This window comes from Zootoca vivipara, chromosome 1 (assembly GCF_965207765.1).
Source record: "Zootoca vivipara chromosome 1, rZooViv2.hap1.1, whole genome shotgun sequence".
NCBI lineage: Eukaryota > Metazoa > Chordata > Lepidosauria > Squamata > Lacertidae > Zootoca > Zootoca vivipara.
Window position 1 is genome coordinate 111,434,490 of NC_142582.1, and position 18,496 is coordinate 111,452,985.

General features: G+C 42.2%; 1 protein-coding gene across 2 annotated transcripts in view; it reads right to left on the minus strand.

Moving 5' to 3' along the window:
• Nucleotides 1-1,009: 1,009 nt before the first annotated feature.
• Nucleotides 1,010-18,496, minus strand: part of GALC (galactosylceramidase) — a 35,521-nt gene continuing 18,034 nt past the window's right edge. Inside the window, exons 7-17 of one of the 2 annotated variants that reach the window (XM_035107687.3) lie at nt 16,795-16,925; nt 13,115-13,270; nt 12,206-12,330; nt 10,882-11,009; nt 10,335-10,424; nt 9,092-9,181; nt 7,605-7,749; nt 6,578-6,758; nt 4,992-5,152; nt 3,868-3,944; nt 1,010-2,803 (exon numbers count right to left, since the gene is read on the minus strand). In XM_035107687.3, coding sequence (XP_034963578.3) covers nt 2,660-2,803; nt 3,868-3,944; nt 4,992-5,152; nt 6,578-6,758; nt 7,605-7,749; nt 9,092-9,181; nt 10,335-10,424; nt 10,882-11,009; nt 12,206-12,330; nt 13,115-13,270; nt 16,795-16,925 — 1,428 coding nt within the window. In that variant the 3' untranslated portion in view covers nt 1,010-2,659. The remainder of the gene's footprint in view (nt 2,804-3,867; nt 3,945-4,991; nt 5,153-6,577; nt 6,759-7,604; nt 7,750-9,091; nt 9,182-10,334; nt 10,425-10,881; nt 11,010-12,205; nt 12,331-13,114; nt 13,271-16,794; nt 16,926-18,496) is intronic. The other variant, XM_035107697.3, reaches the window with a different exon arrangement.

Here is an 18,496-nt window from a genome sequence, read left to right on the forward strand (position 1 = left end):
AGGTGTTACTATTAGCATATAAAGCCCTTAACTCCCTGAGAATCATTGCCATGTTCCTCATACAGGTTCCTCATAAATCAATATTTTAGTGTGACAGCACCTACCATTTGGAACTCTCTGTGTATTGATATCAGGCAGGCAGTTTCACTGTACTCTTTTTGGTACCTGCTTAAAACATTTTTGTTTAAGCAAGCTTACCTAGACATGGAGAAGTTACATGTGTTTTATCTCTTTTTAGCTCCTGTTCATTTCAATCATATTTTGAATGCTTCTACATACCCGATTTAAGTGTTTGTAGGTAATTGTAATGTTTCATTTTGTACTTTTGTATACCACTTATAGTTTCTCTTATGATCAAGTGGTACATAAATTTTGTTCCATAAAAATGCTATGTGCTACACTGATTTACCTACACCTACACTGAACAAATACAAGATGAAAAACAGGTGATACGGACTTCCCACTTTTATTCTGTGCAGCTGCTGAATGTTATTTTAAATGAAGACATTTTTCTAATGGACCTCTTGTATTTTGATTTCTGTTTGTATTATCCTACCATGTTTGTTGTTATCTTGATTTCTGTTTGCACATTTTGTGTGTGTGTTTGTGTGTGTGTGTAAACTGCTTAGGAGATTTTGCCAAAATGTTAATCAGTGTATACTTTATCCAAATAATGCAACTTCTAAGGCTAGACCTGAAGACCCAGTAGATTTGGATGGGGCTCCCTCTTGTGGACAAGAATCCGGATATTCTTCAAAGTGTTCCTATATTTCCAACTGATTTTGTTTTTATTTTAATTGTGTTGCCAATATATGATTTATTGCTCAGTCATTGTAAAATGCAGACCACACATGTGGTGAAACCCTTCAGCGTATATTCCTATTTAGTGAAGAAGGCTGTGAAAATACAAGCCTCTTTGGGTCTGAGATCAGACTCTACAAAAGAGGAAAGCTTACCTCTGAACCTTCAGGAAAAGCGACAATTTTTAAAGCAGTACCATAGACATAAAAAGGTTTTAAAGCAGCATTTATTTTTCCCATTTGAAACATGGTGGTAATGAGCTTTGTGGTGGTCAACCACCATATGCCAGCTTTTTGCTGTAACATCAAGGCAATTCTTGTTAAGAATCATGAAAAGTCCAAACATTCAGCAAACATTAACCTGTTGAACACATTTACAACCCAGCAAGGTTAAGTCTACCATTTAATAAATTAATAAGAAACAAATATTGTAATTATTCTACATTTAGTACACAATGCAAAAAAAGAAAAAAAGAAATTATCTGCCCTAGCACAAAAAGGGGGAGAAATCTTTGGAATAAATGCAGCCAATCAGTCATGACCTTACATCTTCATTGCTTATGGTGAAAGCCCATCAAGAAGGAAATGCTACAATGAACATCTTTATCTGCACTTTTGAATTTGGTCTGAATTGAGTTCCGCCTGACAAAAAGCCCTGTCTCTGTCTCCACCATCACCTTCCTTACTTCGCACCCATGTCTAGCTGGTGGACCTCATAGCTCTACTATATCCTGCAAGCCTGAAATTTGCCACCAAAGATTAGCAGTCAATACAAGCATTACATGTCTCAAGGGCAGTTCACAGTGATTTTTCTGGTCACCAATAAAGTTCCATCCAGACTCATGCAAAGGTATTTTTTGTACGAGCTATTTTCCCCTTGCAGGACACATATTTAACTTGACTCATATGGAGGTTGTGATTCCCACAAATGGTGCATGGCTGAAAGCTTGGCAACTTCAAGTGCTTTCATACTGACTTGTGCAAATTGGCTCTTAGGATCGTGAGGGTGGGGGGTGGGGATACACATTCTCCCTTGATTTTTCATCCACATTACTTTTACAGATTCTTTCCCCCTTCCATTTACCGAAAGAGGCAGACAAGCTTAGAAGAGAAGCCAAAGAGGCAAGGCAAGTTGTGGGGTTATCAAACCTTCGAACAGTGACAGGCACCATCGACATATTTGCTACACTGCCATTAGCAGAGGTAGTTTAAAATAAGGCACTTCATAAGGAAGCCAGCTAGCAGCTGGCTTTTCATTAAAAACAGATATATGAATTAAGACTTTAGAAGAGGAGGAGTGAAACCTTTCATTTCCTGGAAGGGGACATTTAAATCCATTGAATCCCTTATTCCATCACCTCAGATAAAGTATGAAAGAGGCAAAAGGATCTTTCAGTTCACAGCACTTCATAACAGCCAGATACACCAGGCACTTCTGAAAAGGAATGGACTTCATAGCTTTTGAAACAGTTGAAAACAGCAGTTTTCTGAGGTCTCTGTTGCACATTTCTTAAAATGAGGCTAAACAGTCACAATTCCCACCAATGAAACGACAAGGACTGTGCTCCAGTTCCATTTATACTTTGTAAAAGAAAAGGGGGCGAGGGGACAGAGGGAGACTTTCTGAAACTAATTATTTCTGCCAAAAGAGAAAACTGAATTCTGAGAAAATCCTAATTAGGACGACACAAACGCATTTACACTTTAGAAGAAAGTTGAATTCATCCACAAAAGCTGTAGGGGAAATGAAACAAAAATTCTGTACCAATGTCAATTACAAAATGACGACAGCAACAGGGTTGAAACTGGCTCAAGTTAAAAGGAGTCAAGAATCGGCTTGTCCAAGTATGACGGGTGTCTCAGCTGGCCTGGACATGAAAGTTGTCAAATTGTGTAAATTCATAAGTGTGCGTCCCAATAGCTGCCCATCCGTTTCCAGGATCCGTTACAGTGAGGTTCGCCCAGAGAAGATAGCCGTTTAACATGCCAGACGCATTGGTGCCCTGTCAAAAGTAAGGGGAGAACATTAATGTACAGGGTCTGGTGTGGATTTCAGTAAACTGATTGAGAACGAGGGCTGCAAAGCTATCTGGAAACTGCTTTGCAAAGTGAGTTGAAGTGAAAGACATCCAAGTGTGTTTCCCAATGATGATGGAGGATGTGACTATCAATGGCTACTACCCATGGTGGATATGTTCTGCCTTTCATTGTTTTTGCTGCAGGAGACTAGCATGGCTGCACCTCTGGAAAATCCTATATATTGATAGCAAAGCAGGTTTTCCAAGTGTGGATCCTTATATAGCCAAAACACCATCATCTACATACAAGATGAGAGATGCTCCAGGGTACACTAAGGTTTCTGCAGAGGGAGCAGGGGTGGAGCAAAACAGTCCAGGGAGGACAAAGCCTGCTTAGTGGCTATGGAATGGAATATCCTGAAAAGAGGTTTGGCTGGCTGAAACCCTGAACTAAAGCACTCCGCACTCAGCATTTTCATTGTAGGTTCCATCTGTTATGACGGACAAGTGGTATTAGCAGGTCATCAACATTTATCAGGGGAATACTTCTCATAGCAATTTAAAGGTAAAGGTAAAGGGACCCCTGACCATTAGGTCCAGTCGTGACCGACTCTGGGGTTGCGCGCTCATCTCGCATTATTGGCCGAGGGAGCCGGCGTATAGCTTCCAGGTCATGTGGCCAGCATGACAAAGCCGCTTCTGGCAAACCAGAGCAGCACATGGAAACGCCGTTTACCTTCCCGCTGTAGCGGTTCCTATTTATCTACTTGCATTTTGACGTGCTTTCGAACTGCTAGGTTGGCAGGAGCTGGGACCAAGCAACGGGAGCTCACCCCGTCACAGGGATTCGAACCGCTGACCTTCTGATCAGCAAGCCCTAGGCTCTGTGATTTAACCACAGCGCCACCATAGCAATTTAAATGATAGCTATTTTAGGCTTATAAGCTATTTTAGGCTTATTGCTATTTTAGAACTCTAAAGAATTTAAATGCCATCCCTTGCTATCGGTCAAAATTAATCTTATTTTATACTCCAGCTTCGGTGCTTACCGTAAGAATCAGAGTGAGGGTATGCCATGCCTTGGCTCGCACACCAGACAGTCCTCTCATCAAGACCTCTTCCCCACCTGGAAAAAGAAGAGAAGAAAAGAAAAGAAAAGAAAAGAAAAGAAAAGAAAAGAAGAAGAAGAAGAAGAAGAAGAAGAAGAAGAAGAAGAAGAAGAAGAAGAAGAAGAAGAAGAAGAAGAAGAAATTTTCTTTATTTGGGACATGCCCTAAAATTATACATTACAGTGGTACCTCTAGTTACGAACTTAATCCGTTCCGGAGGTCCGTTCTTAACCTGAAACTGTTCTTAACTAGAGAAGAAGAAGAAGATTCCGTACAGGCACACTATTTGAGGGCCTATGCACATGCCTCAGAGGCCTTCCAGATTTCAAACCTCTAGAGCCTAGATCTAAGATTATGGTGTTTGTTTGTTTGTTTGTTTTTGAAAAAAACAACACCTTTGTACAAAGGCCTTGTAGGCCATGGACTCTAAAGTCATCCATTTGATCAAGCAAGAGGTGACTTGATATTTTACTCACAGCAGCGCACCCATATCACAGGGTGATGGCCTGAAAATTGCGCCTACACTGTGCCCTTTCCTCTGCCATGTATGAAGCATCAGCCATCAGTTGCTTCAGGCAACTTCTAAGGACATATTTTTGCCCAGGTGCTCCCTGGCCCCTAAAGCACTGGCCCCTTATTTATTACTGATTTTTTTGTCTGTTTTGTATGCCACTTAGGGATTTTTTTCAAAAAAAATAATAAACCACTTAGAAACACTTTCAATATTTCAAAGCAGCTAGCCCTCCTTCTACACTTGAGCATTTAACGCTGCAAATAAGAACCATTCAGAACAGTTTTTGGTTGAAAAAGTTTTGCTTTGATTGCTCCGTGTCAGTTATGATTATTATCTGATAAACTAGCAAAGGCACCTCGGCTTGAAATCAAAATCAAATGAGGGGTGGAGGAGGACACCCAACAGAAAACAGCAATTACAAGTAAGAGAACTATTGCATAATGGATTTGCAAGCCTCAAACCCTTAGAAATGCCATTCTGCATTACCTACTGCAGGATAAGCTGCAACTATTTAATTAAGCATGCAAAATCCATTTTAAAGGATACTCACTGAGATCACCTGTGACTCGGTATGTACCATCAGGAAATACCCAGAAGAAAATGCCTTTAGCAGCTTTGATGTATATCCCACCTCTGTCCACTCTTCCCGCAATGAATGCACCTCCATCATCTGATTCTATGTAAATGTCGCAAGTTATTGTTAGGTTTACCCTGCAAAAAGACAAATGCAGTTCTCAGCACTGGAAAAGTGTCGGTTTTGGCATTAGTCTTCCAACAACAGAGGTGCTGTGCTCTTTGTGGTGCTTAGTTAAACAAGAAAAGTTCCAACCACTTCTAAGTGAAAACATACGGTATTTAAGGACCTGTATGCATGAGTCCTTGTCAGGGAAACAGGCAGAGTATCAATGAATAAACATATTGTAATAATTATAATGCAGTTCTTCCTGCACTTGTTTTGTATTTAGAAACTACAGCTGGTGGGAGAGGTGGAATCTGGATCAGTACTGTGGCACAACAGAGGTTGACTCTCCCTGCCCGCCCCCCAACATTTTCCAAGAGCTGCTTAAAGTGAAGAGCAACTGCACCCAAGGAGGCACCCAGTCCATTCCTCAGCTATCCCTGCGCAGGGCAAATAACAGAATCCCAGGGAGCGGAGGAAGAAGATAGGAAGGAAGGGAAAAGAGACACCTAGCCAACTGCTCTTTGTTTTTATATGTAAGCCACCCTCAAATGGAGTTGTATCCAGTGCTTTCCCCCCCCCTGGAAAAATAGGTGCTGGTACTCACCACGAGGCTGTTACAATAAGTGTCACACTTTTTTAAGGGGGGGGGGAGTGCCAGAACACATACCATTGAGTACCCCCTGGAAAAAAGCACGGGTTGTATCCAATTACATCCTTATGCAAGCAAAATGATTTTCACTTGCACAATTGAACACCACTTCCTCTCTTCCTCCCCACCTACTAAATCTACTCCAGAGGGTTAGGGAAACCCAAGAGCAAATTTTTTTGGGGGGGTGGGGGCACACGGGGAGGAAAGAGAACGGTAGGTTCTGTTGTGTGAGCAGTAGTTGTTCCAATCGTGCAGTGACGTCACTGAATACAACCCAACATCTTTATTATAGAGCAAAAAACCAAACTGATAAGAAAAACTAAACTGCAGGGACTGCAGCACATTTATAAGCGCAGAGCTCCAATACTGAAGAGATAAAAGGAGTAGCAAGTAATACTCTGAACCATAGTTCATTCACAATCCTGTAACACTCCGATTTCCAAACACACAATCTAAGGCAGTTTTCTTTTTAAGTTCAACCATGCATGCTCATTAAATTCACACTCTGCAACACCTTGGTTTCCATCAGCTTCTTTTCACGTAGTTATGCTAAAACAACAGCAGGTGGCAGCCTTGAATCACATTAAATACTGTACGTCGCCATGCAGCACCTGGTTTACATAACCACAAAAACCCAGCAAACAAAAAGACAGCTTGCAATTCATTGGCGAGGGATGCCCTTTTGCATTCACTGATGTTCAAATCTGCATATCGCAGAAAATAAAATCAGTGCAATTACTGGATTGCACTGCAACTTTACACCAAGCTGGAAATTCAGCGGGTTGCACTGCGTTTAATTACATACCATTTGTAGTTGCCAATAATGCTGATGGGATGCTTTGATTCGGTAACCCAGGTTATAGGCCTCTGCGTCACCACCTGTCGGAGGGTGAAGACGTGCTCCCCTGGATCGGAAACGTTTACAAAGTACTCAAACACCCCAGTCTGATCGGCAAAGTTTGGGGCCTCACTGAAAGGTGGGTTGCCTGTTGGGAGAACAGAAAGCTCACTATTTCACTCGCCTGCACTACGAAAGAAGATATGACAGCTTCTCTCAGCCCCACCGCAACACCAGGGACGCAGCAGGCAGAACCTGACACAGAGCTGACATCCCCCCAATTTGGTAACAAACTGAGTGTTTCATTAGGGTCATCAAAGTTGAAGAGGACACCTGAAAGCCTCTCAGGAATCGAAGCCCATGGAGGATCCTCAATCCTAACCTGCAAGCAGTTCCGGCACTGGATGCAAATCTCAACACGGATGGCTGTTTTTGACCTTGCGGCAGAGCTGGGGAACCGTCTACATTCTTTTTCTGGTCTACCTTCCAAGGGCCATGTGGCAGTGGCAGGCGGAGCCATACATGTAAACGTTACCTTTACAAAGTAGGCTACCTTCTACACACACTCACACTTTCCTCTCCATCCTCAACCCTGTCAAGCAAGAGGCTTTATCAGACACATCACAGCCAGGCAGAAATGCTCAAGGTCCAAACAGATCCAGGGAGGTGTGTGGCTACAGAGAATCAAGAAGGCCAGAGGAGCCAGGGCTGTGGGTTGCAATTGGCCCCCAGACCTGAGGTTCTAGCACCCCTGCCTTGGGGGATCAGAAGTCTTTCCTGAAGCTGAAGGTCCACAAAAAGAAACTTGAACATCCACTGAGTATATGCTGGATACTCCGCAGGTCAAACATTTGTGTTAATGCCTCATTATGTCTCAATCATGTATGCTTGAGAATTAATACTATTGATAAGGACCCTGTGCTAGCCTGGGACCACCAGATAATGTCCCATCCCACCTCCTGACCCCAAATAATGACTTCCAAGTATTACTTACGGATATTGAAATCATCCTTGTAATTGGAAGGAAATGGCTGGGATGCAGGAGGATCTGGGAAAGGCTTCTCAAAGCCTGCTGTCAAGGTTGTCAAAGTATAGACCTCATCCAGACCCAGATTTAGTGTCAACACACCTTCAGAAACCTGCGTGGAGAAAGGATGCACAAGAAACTTTGGAAAAGCAACTTGAAATTTATAGCATTTTATTCTTTGAAAGAGAACTATTTGAAAATGATTCATAGATGGCATTTAACTCCAAGTAGGCTGGCCAAGATTTACAAGACGGAACCAGATAGGTACTGGAAGTGTAAAGAGGTGAAGGGAACATTCTTTCACATGTGGTGGACATGTAAAAAGGTAAAAGAGTTTTGGGAACTGATTTATAATGAACTGGAAAAAAATGTTTGAAATTACTTCTCCCCAAAAAATCAGAGTCCTTTCTGCTGGGGATACCCCAGGCTGAAATCCTCAGGTGTCAGAAAAGGTTATTTATGTATGCAACAACTGTGGCCCATGTTTTGTTAGCCCCAAAATGGAAAGTGAGCAAGGTCCTCTCTAAAGAGGATTGGCAACCTAAGTTGAAAGAATATGCACAGCTTGCAGATTTGGCATATAGAATAAGATAGCAAGAAGAACATACGTCAAAAGAAGATTGGAAAATGTTTATTGAGTATATGGAAAATAACTGTGTACAGCTCAAAACGCTGGCAACGTTAAGATAAATACAACAGAGTAAATAATTCTTGATGGACGTAATAGTGGAAAACCGAATGGAATGGTTATTGTAAAATATGCAGGGTCGTAAGATAGGCAAAATGAATAATGGAAAGAGAAGAAGGGAAGACATTGGATGAAAATGTAATAAAAATGATAGAGAGAGAGAGAGAAATGATGCACAAGTGGTTGACTAGAGGCAGGAAATATAGATGAAATCTTTCATCTTGAGTGCAAGATTAACACTACCAGGTTGACTAAGCTTTAGCCACAACCTCTAGATGTGACATTTTACTGCAACAATACAAGGCATTATAGGTAAGTACAGTAAGGCATTACATTTCAGGCTTGGGACAGTAGTGAGTTTATGCAGTAAACAGAATCAATATTTAGCATGTTGTGGACTCATCAGGCAATCTTTATTTATAGGCCTGGAGAAAAGATCACAAGCAACATGGATTTTTCTTCTTCTTGAAGACTGCATTTTGTTATAAATTATTTGATTAATTCTATAAGATTTATATACCGCTTGATGGTAATAAAACTTCAAAGCATTTTACAAAAGAATAAAACAATAAAATTATTGGTCGGGGGGCAGTTGAAAACAACCATTTAAAACATTAAAAAAAATATTTACAGTCAATGATAAAAGACATGTCAACATTCTACATGTCTGGATAGGCAAGAATCAGTGCCAGTTCAGCAGATCAAAGCAATCGAGCTGACATTTATGGGGTAAGGTGATCTCGCAAGTAAATTAAGGCACACTTACATTTATGGGTCCAAGAGACTGGAACAATGTGGAGTTGGGAGAATTAAATTCAAGTTTAGAATACCACATGTGAAGAGATTTCAGCTTGCTCTGAGGAAGGGGGAGAAAACTTTTGTGAGTCATCTTATAAACCTTGTGGGTTTCTGAACGTGTTGTAAAGTGCAATATACAAAAGTGACACTCGATGGCAACATTGAGCTATTCCAAATTCAATGTCTTTTTCAAAACATATTTTTTTAAAAAAACATTTTTACAACAGATTTTATACGTGTGTAGATTCTAGCTTAATCAGGAATGGGGCAACTGTGGCCCTCCAGATTTTGTTGAACTACAACTCTAATCATCCACATCATTGGCCATGCTTGCTTAGGCTTATGGGAGCTACAGTCAAAGAGGTTCCCAATGCCAGAGCAAAGTAGAAGTCTTCCTCCTGGCAGATGTAAGGCCCACATAAAAATCATGGGCTGGTGACAATATCCAAACACCATGGATCTAGAATACCTAGCTGCCTACTGTTTTAATATTAATTTATTCATATACAACTGTTGTGTGGGCAACTCAATAAGAATGTATAGAGTGTAAGTCTGTAGTGGCAAAGTCCGCCCTTTTTAAAACCATTTTTTATTAAACACCTCAAAGCAATTTAACAATAAAACATATACAAACATTATCATATATTAAAAACAATTTCAAATTTGGTACGAGTCAAATCTCTGCTGAAAAAGAAAGGTCTCCAGCTGCTGCCAAAAAGGCAATAGAGACAGCAGCTGTCCAACATTCAGTGGAAGGGTAGGTGCCTTAACCCTAAAAAAAATGCATCATACAGAACAGAACATCATACAGAATACTAATGAGTGATCCAAAGCTGTGATCAACTCCCGTCCGAAAATCAATGTCCCAAATGTGAAGGACGTGCGGATCCAGAATTGGCCTCTACATTCACTTACAGACCCATTGTTAAAACAGTGTTTATGGAAGACAATCTTACTCAGATACGAGTGATCACCAAAGAAGAAAGAAGAAGAAGAGTGATCCAAAGCTGTGATTGGCTGAGTATAAATAAGTAGGATTATTTATATATGGTGCCTAGCTACATAGACACTTCAAAATAACAAATATGGATCACACACACAATTATTCCAAGATTCTGTTTTCTTTATATATCCTACTGCACATATATTGCACATTAGTGGCAGCACACAGAAGTGAGAGGCAGCAAATTAAGTGCATGCCATTTACTTACAAAGGATCCTTTGAGGTGGAAAGTTGCTTTCTGTGGTGACACAAAGTAGGGAAATAGTGGTGGCCTGATGCACTTGGAGTGGTCATGAGTCTGAAAATGAACAGCAAGGAACTCACATCAATCACCATCTCAACTCAAGACAATATATTATCTGAAACTAATACTCAAAAGACTCACATACTGTATTAACAACACAACTAGAACTCCATGTGCTGCTTAGGAGCTATGTGCTGGCTCTGGCTGAATTCCAGGTCCTGAACGGGGCCAATTTGGGTTGACCCAAAATTGAGCCAAAATGGGTTAAGGCAACCCTGGATCACTTTGGGGCTGTTAAAAGGGGAGCAATAGGGAGGTCAAAAGGGGGCAGTCAGTTGCCTGCATGTGTCCCCATCCCACATTGCAATCCCAAGCTTAAGATTTTAAACCCTAACGGACCATGGCAGACCAGCATACAGCACAGGTACCTTTAAAACACAATTGTTTTAAATAGCTGGAATACAGTTCTGAGCTAGGTAGATGTTGGCAGAGTGTGTTAAGAGAGCATTACCATGGTTTCAATGATGATTGTGAGGTTGCCTTGCTTATCAGTCAGAGACACGTAGCTGCCACCTTTTTCCAGATGCCCATCGGCTTGCAGGTAGTACCAGCCTGGTTGTGTGAAATGGGTAGTGTGTGCTGTGTCAAAACAGAAAAAGCAGACGAGGTTGTTTTTTCTTTCTTTCTATTGATAACATTACTACAGTTTTATCTTTTTTTGCAAACTGCATTGAGGGTTTTTGCTTTTGCAAAACTGACATCAGCAAAAAAAAGTGGGGGGAGGAAAGAAAACAATGAAAAAAGTAGACAGTCCCCGTCCCCCCCAAACATCCCCCAATTCCAAAACTAAGATAAAAATCAGGAGGGTCAGAGGCCCAAGGAAGGTGCCATAGATGTATCTGAGCACTGTGGTGCTCATGGACACCATGTTGGGGACCCCAGCTCTACACACACAGGTTGACGCAGAGAGGTGGGGACTGGCCCTAACAGTAGGCAGAGTGATGCAGCCATCTCAGGCAGCCAATTTGGGGTGACATGAAATCATTGCAGGAAATATTTATGTATTTATTGTTGATTTATTTTTACAAGACAGGAGAGGAACTTGTGGTATTTTCTGCCCCGGATACCAAAATAACTTTGTTGGTCTTGGGTACTATGTACTTTAGGGATAGAAAATGCATCATTTGCTGCTGCACCACAGAAAGCAAAATGTCTAGAGCTGGCCCTATGTACACACAGAGAGAATTTGCTTAGTTCTGCCCCCCCCTGGGGAAAACATGGAATCTTACTAAAATTTAATCATTGAATTAGGCTGCAATCCTAACTCCACTTACCTATTGCTATTGGGACTACAGCTCCCATGAGCCATGACCACCGCCAAGTTGGCTGAGGCTGATGGGAGTAAACCTTGTTAAATTCAATAGGGCTTCTGAGCCACAGTTAGGGCTGCTCTGTAAAAACATGTGCATGCATGTGTGCATAGCATGAATACGTGGCATTTCTTTTTATCATGCTGATCGTGCCTTGAGCTGGCCCTTGTTCTGCCCAAACAAGTTAATTTCCAAATACACCATAACCTTTCCCTTCCAGCTCTTAGTTAACTTGCCAAGAACATCACTACTACAAAGGCTGTCCAATAAGTTTGAAAAATTGCGTCACAGAGCAGCAATTCAAAATACATTTGCAATTCAACCCCATGCATATCTATGCAGAAGTTAGCCCTGCTGGGTTAAATAGTTTGTATGCCCAGTGCTGCGGCTTTTCTTAATAACTTAGAAAAGCCACAATTGAAAAACATACATCTCATTTCAAAAAGCTCTGTCTAAAAAAAGTACCTGTTATCCATATGGGAGGGTTCACAGTGTAATGCCCACTCCATGGTTCCTGTGCTGTCATTAAACCACACCGGTCAAAAGGTAAGTGTTCATAGTAACTAGCCACCAAATTCCAAGCAATAGTGCTGTGTGATATAGGGATAAAGAATACAGGAATTAGTAAAGAGAATCATGTAAAAAATTGGTCTAGCATGCTATGGTTAGACCAGTAAATATACTGGGAATATATTTGTCTATGAGAAAGGGCTGTAGCTCAACGTATGTCATCAGTATATTGCTGACAACGAACTCCAAAACTCCAGATTACTTGTTAAACAGCAAGGACAAAATCGAACCCCCACAATGAAGGCTCTACAAGGCTGAACAGCACTCCCCAAGCATCACCCTCTGGAAATGACCATCCAAGCAGGACCCGACCGACTGCAAAGTGGGTGACACCCACCCCCAATGCAGACAGCCGCTCCAGAAGGATACTATGGTTGATGGTGCTGAAAGCCGCTGAGAGATCGAGGAGAATTAACAGGGACATATTTTCCCTCCGTCTTTCTCCCAACAAGAGGTCATCATGCAGGTCATCAACAACAACTGGAGGTAACATGTGAAGAGGGAAATTAAGACTTATCTAAGCCACAATATCAAGTGTTTGAGCCTACTTCTTCTGTTTTGGATAAAAGTGAACCAGATTGTCAAGAAATACAAGTTTCAAGCCCACAGGGATTTCATTAGCTAAAAAATGCCAAGCTGGCAACCAGGATTTCCAATTACTGGTAATTAGACAAGGTTTTATTCTACCTTGCTTCTCACAGGAGATGATAGATAGATGACAGAGATAGAAAGACAGATAGATGATAGATAGATGATAGACACACGCACACACATATCTATAATTCTATGAAAGTCAAGACATACGATGTCATTTTCCCATTCACGAAATTTTGGTTCAGGATTCGAGCCCAGCAACCTGCCCCCACTTCATCATTGAAAGTGCTATAGTCTTCTGAAGCCCAGAGTTTCTTCTTTGTCTGCAATGCACTAGGCACCGTTTCCGTCCCTGGGTAATGAGCCCTGGATATGGAAAAACAAAAAGCAAGGAAAAAGTGCATTTTAACTCCAAGCAAGCACTCTTAAATAAACTCGATTGCAGTAAGTTTAAACTTTAGAAAACTGTAGTTTCTTTTCTTTCTTTCTTTCTTTCTTTCTTTCTTTCTTTCTTTCTTTCTTTCTTTCTTTCTTTCTTTCTTTCTTTCTTTTGCAGTAGTTCTTCTTATCAGTCCTTTCCCCCATGGAGGAGAGATTAGGATCCAAACACCTCTGGAATACATTTAACAAATCACTGATCACCCAGTGAAATTGGGTGTCTTTAACTTGCTGCCTTGCAGACATTGTCAAATTCAGCTCCTATCTGTGCCATAGAATGACCAACAATCAGGGATGATGGAAACTGCAGTCCAAGATGTCTGTAAGGCACAGGGCTGGTGAAGGCCAGGCTGCATCATCCATTTGGATGCAATACACAGTTAAGTCCATGACCCAGAAGAACAGAATATTTGAACCTGAAAGTATCAGGGATTTATTAATTTCTGCCAAAGACTGCCATTTAACTGTTCTGAATACTGAATTGTAAACTGCTGTAACCAGCTCTGGGACCTGCTGGTGAAGGATGGCTAATAGACTGAATAATAATAATTCACATCTCAAAACTTGGAAGGGGAAAAATATCAATACTTAGCATCTACATAGCACTCTGGACACTCAAAAGAGCTTTGCATACTTTCTCATCCATCTTTGCAAGAACCCTGCAAAGTAAGTCGTTATCACTGTCTCCAATCTCTCTCTCTCTCTCTCTCTCTCTCTCTCTCTCTCTCTCTCTCTCTCTCTCTCTCTGCCTCTGGTGGGCTCACAGCAGAGGCAGAATTTAAACTGCATAGGTTTACTAACTCTCAGCCGCCATTCCTGACTCAAAGTCAAAGACCTTAAGGACTATAATGTCACACAACAGGGTTTGGGGTTCTTGTTTCTCAAAACAGGAACCCCTGCCTCACTCCGAGCATGCCAAGTTGATTTAGAAACATGGAAGTGCTGAAACATGCAGCTATCCCTAAGAACTTTCTACCGTGTTTCCCCTTTTTTAAGACACCGTCTTATAACTTTTTTCCCTCAAAAAAACACACAGTGGCTTATTTTCAGGGGGTGTCTTTTTTTAAAAAAAGTGCTGGTACAACTGGGACCCACTGGCTCAGGACGCTCAGTGCTCTCTTCTGCGCGCTGCTGGGCGCATTGTTGGCGCTGCCAGTTCCGAGCGCCTGCAGGGTGGGGTGGGGGTGGCAGTGCTTTAAACCCCCAACCCTGTAGAAAGCAATGGAAGTTATGGACCGTAACAATCCTTAAGAGGCGCAGGTCTTAAAAAACCCCTGGTATCCCCCTTGAAGCACAGCCTTCCAAAGTCAGGGGGGAAGAGGTCTGTTTAGACAAAGGAAAGAATCGGGGGTGATTCTGCGCCCTGGGACCCACAGAACTACTTTAAAAATCCCAACCTGGGGGGGGGGGGCGTCAAATAGTGAAGCCCCATAGCCCTGTAGCAACAGAAGGCACATTCTGAAGCACCCGAGCTGTTCGGTTCCATAAAAAATCCAGGAATTGTAAAATTAACAACAATAATGGGGGGGGGCACTCTATCCAAAGAGTTAAGAAGGAATGGGAAAGTGTTGAGTTATATATGGAAAAATATGGAAAGGAAAGTTAGTTAAAGATAAAAAATAAATAATTATCGCAAGGGAAAAAATAACATCAAAAAGGGTAATAATATTAAATATAAAATAGACAACACAACAGAAAAAGCAAGTATATGACTGAATGAGATCGCACAGGAGTGAGGGAAGTGGGGAGAGAGGGAGGGGGTAAGGAATGGAAGGAGGCAATGGTTGGAGGAGGGTATAGGGGGATGAATTAAAGGAAAATTAAGACTGAGAAGCGCATGGTTTTTGTTTTTTAAAGATGCAAAGGCTTGCAATCAGCCAAAGTATAGAGCCCAACTTCCAGGAGACTGCGATCTACTTGCGGATTTATAAACTGGAGGTGATCTACCCCCGTTTTATTGGTGTTCAGGTCAGAGTTGTTTTTAGAGAGAGGAAATATCCCATTTTTGAGGTTAAAGTAAAAGTTCCTGACCTTTTTTTTATAATGAGGAAATGCTGCTAAAACTCCGTTCTTCATTCCACGAAGGGGAGAGGGGGCGGGGCCGGGTGCTCAAAGACAAAATAAATGGAAAAGGAGATAGCGATCAACTACAGCCTCCTGGGGATCGACCAGCCTCGCATTCATGCAGCCGCTGGGAGAGGCAGGGGCTGCAGCCGAGTGCTGCTTCGCAAACAAACGGGGGAAAGTGCTTAGAACCCAGAGAATCCAGCTGAAAAACACGAAGCAGCAACAGCAATTGCACACACACCATCCCAAGCCAGCACAGTAACCAAGTCCCAAAAGCAAGAAAGGACTCAGCAAACACTGCTGCGGCCGGCGTTGCTGCTGCTGACTCGGGGAGCTCAGTGCTCTCTTCCGCACAGCGCCTATCACTATGGCTTATTTTCGGGGTACGGTTTATATTTCTCAAATGCTTAGAAATGCTGCTATGGCTTATTTTATGACTACGCCTTAAAAAGGGGGAAACACGGTATCTTCTGAAATCTTGAACTCCAGTTATCTTATTGTTTTAACCTAAATCACACCAATTTACCTCCCACAACACACACAAACAAGATTCAGATCTTAACTGAATATAGTCCACCTCCACAATCACCAGTTTCAAAAAGATATGCAAGGCAAATTTTACTCACTGAAGATATAATGTCACCACATGGATTGGTCAGGCTGATCAAATCAGATCTACATGGCAACCATTCACTCTACCAAAAGGGAACAACCAGAACTAAGGAGACCTACCGCTATGAATGACAGTCAATCACATGCAGGTATAGAGCCTGACAGGCCTCCCTACTGTCCAAAGAAAACAGCTTTGGGAGGATGTGATTTTCAGCAAATACTTCCTCCACCAGGAATCTTGGAAGGAGGGGAAACAGCTTGGGGAGGTGGGTGGCATGATTTGAAGCAATGAGGCACTTCTCTGCTCAAATTCTCCTCTCCCCCTTTCCCAGAGCAAAGGAAAAAGGAGAGGGTTGTCATGTTCCAATTACATCAATGTGTGTGTGTAGTTCAGTATCCCTGAAAGCATTCTATGGATCAGGGGTCAGTCCATCTTTGCAACAATAGGTCATCCTCCCAGATCCATGTGTATGGCAGGGGTAGTCAACATGCTGCCCTGCAGATGCTATTGGGACTACAGCTCCCATGAGCCATGACCACCGCCAAGTTGGTTGAGGCTGATGGGAGTTGCATTCCAACATCTGATGGGCACCCCACATCCTCCCCTTGGCATACAGGATTGCTGCTAAAGAGGCACGTGGCCAAAATTTTGTAACTGCTATGCTGATATTCCAGAAAGCACACCTTTTCCAAATTTGCTGTTTTCCATCATTTGCCATAATTTTTCAGAAGGGATTATGGGTGAAAAAATCAGCTTTGAAGAGATGTCCTACCCAATGATATCGACTGCTTCACGTAGCTCAGAGTCAACCCGCATGAAAAAGGAAATTGGCTCCCAGAGGTTATCGCTGGCTATGATCCTCACCCGCTGCAGCTCTTGTTTATCCAAAGTGTATCTTAAAAGCTTGGAAAATAAAGAGATGAAAAGGTAGCATTCCCACACACAGCGTTTTCCAAAAACCAAGGCTGCTGTGCTTCTTTTGGTACACAGCAGGCATATTATGTGCTTCACTCTCCTGAAGGCTAGGTATTAAACAGGAATTGGAAGTCTGCTCTCAGATTTGATCTTGGGAAGCAAGAGAAAGAACCCTGCTCTCATTCACATCCATTGATAGACAAAATCAACCAAGTCAACCGTCTCTCTGTGCAATAGCCCTGACACAGGATATTAGCAGCTTCTAAAGTGCGAGATTGAATGCTTGTGCCAATGTTACTTTAAGCTGGGTTTTAAGAAGAATCAACAAGCAATGGGAGAGGGCACAAATTACAGCTTTATTATTCTGCGCCAAGATTTTATCACCTGTTCCTCATCTCCATGAGAGAAATCTGCACAAATGGTAGAGTTTCAAAAACTGCAGACAAGAACTTCACCAAAGATGGACTGAATTGGTATAAACAGACTATAAGGTATCACTATTAAACAAAGCTCATGGGAGACCTTTATGTACAGCCCAGGTGACCAACATGGTAAAGGTAAAGGACCCCTGGATGGTTAAGTCCAGTCAAAGGTGACTATGGGGCATTCCCCTTCAGGCCAAGAGTCGGCGTTTGTTCAGAGACAGCTTTCCGGGTCATGTGGCCAGCATGACTAAACCGCTTCTGGTGCAACAAAAGCCAGATTGCATGGAAACGCTGTTTACCTTCCTGCTGCAGCGGTACCTACTAGTAGCAGCAGCTACTAGTGTGCTTTCGAATTGCTAGCTTGGCAGAAGCCGTGACAGAGCAATGGGAGCTCACCCCATTGCGGAGATTTGAACCGCTGATCAGCAAGCCCAAGAGGCTCAGTGGCTAACTACGACATCCTGTCAACACTTGCAAGGGGAAACAAAGTGGCCATGTTATTCTGCTGCAGCAAAGACACTGATACCTCTTTCAAAAGATTAGTAGTTTAAAACAACAACACCTGCAATAGACCCATAAACCTAATTGAACAAAAGGTCTTCAAAATAACTTAGCTGTTATACAAAGAGAGCTACTATGGTTGCTGGCATCTGTCTGTCTTGAAAGACAATGGAGTGCACCTCCAGGGGTGAAGTCAACCGCTGCATTAGCAGAACCAAAGTGACCTCCTGGGATGCAAGCCTGGGCAGTGTGCATGCAGTGTGCATCTGGGCTACCCAGATGACAAATATCCCCTTCTCGGTCTCACTGATATGGTCCAAAGGAAAGCAGAGTTGAGGGAAGGAGGCATACAAGTCACCATCCAACCATCTTAAGAACATTCATCGTTATCTACTTCCTTCCACAAATACAACTAATTTTCTGCAAAAGTAGGATTAGTACATATTTGGATGGCACCTCATAGAAGTTCCTAAATATTAGATTACTCCCAATATTGTAAATGGAACCAACCTCCAGTTGGACCAAGACAAAGAATTCAAATTCATACCTAGCTTTGTCAGGGGTCAATGCATTTTGGCTGGCCTTACCAGCGGAGCTAAGCATTTGTTGTTGGCAGGACCCCACTCCTCCAAA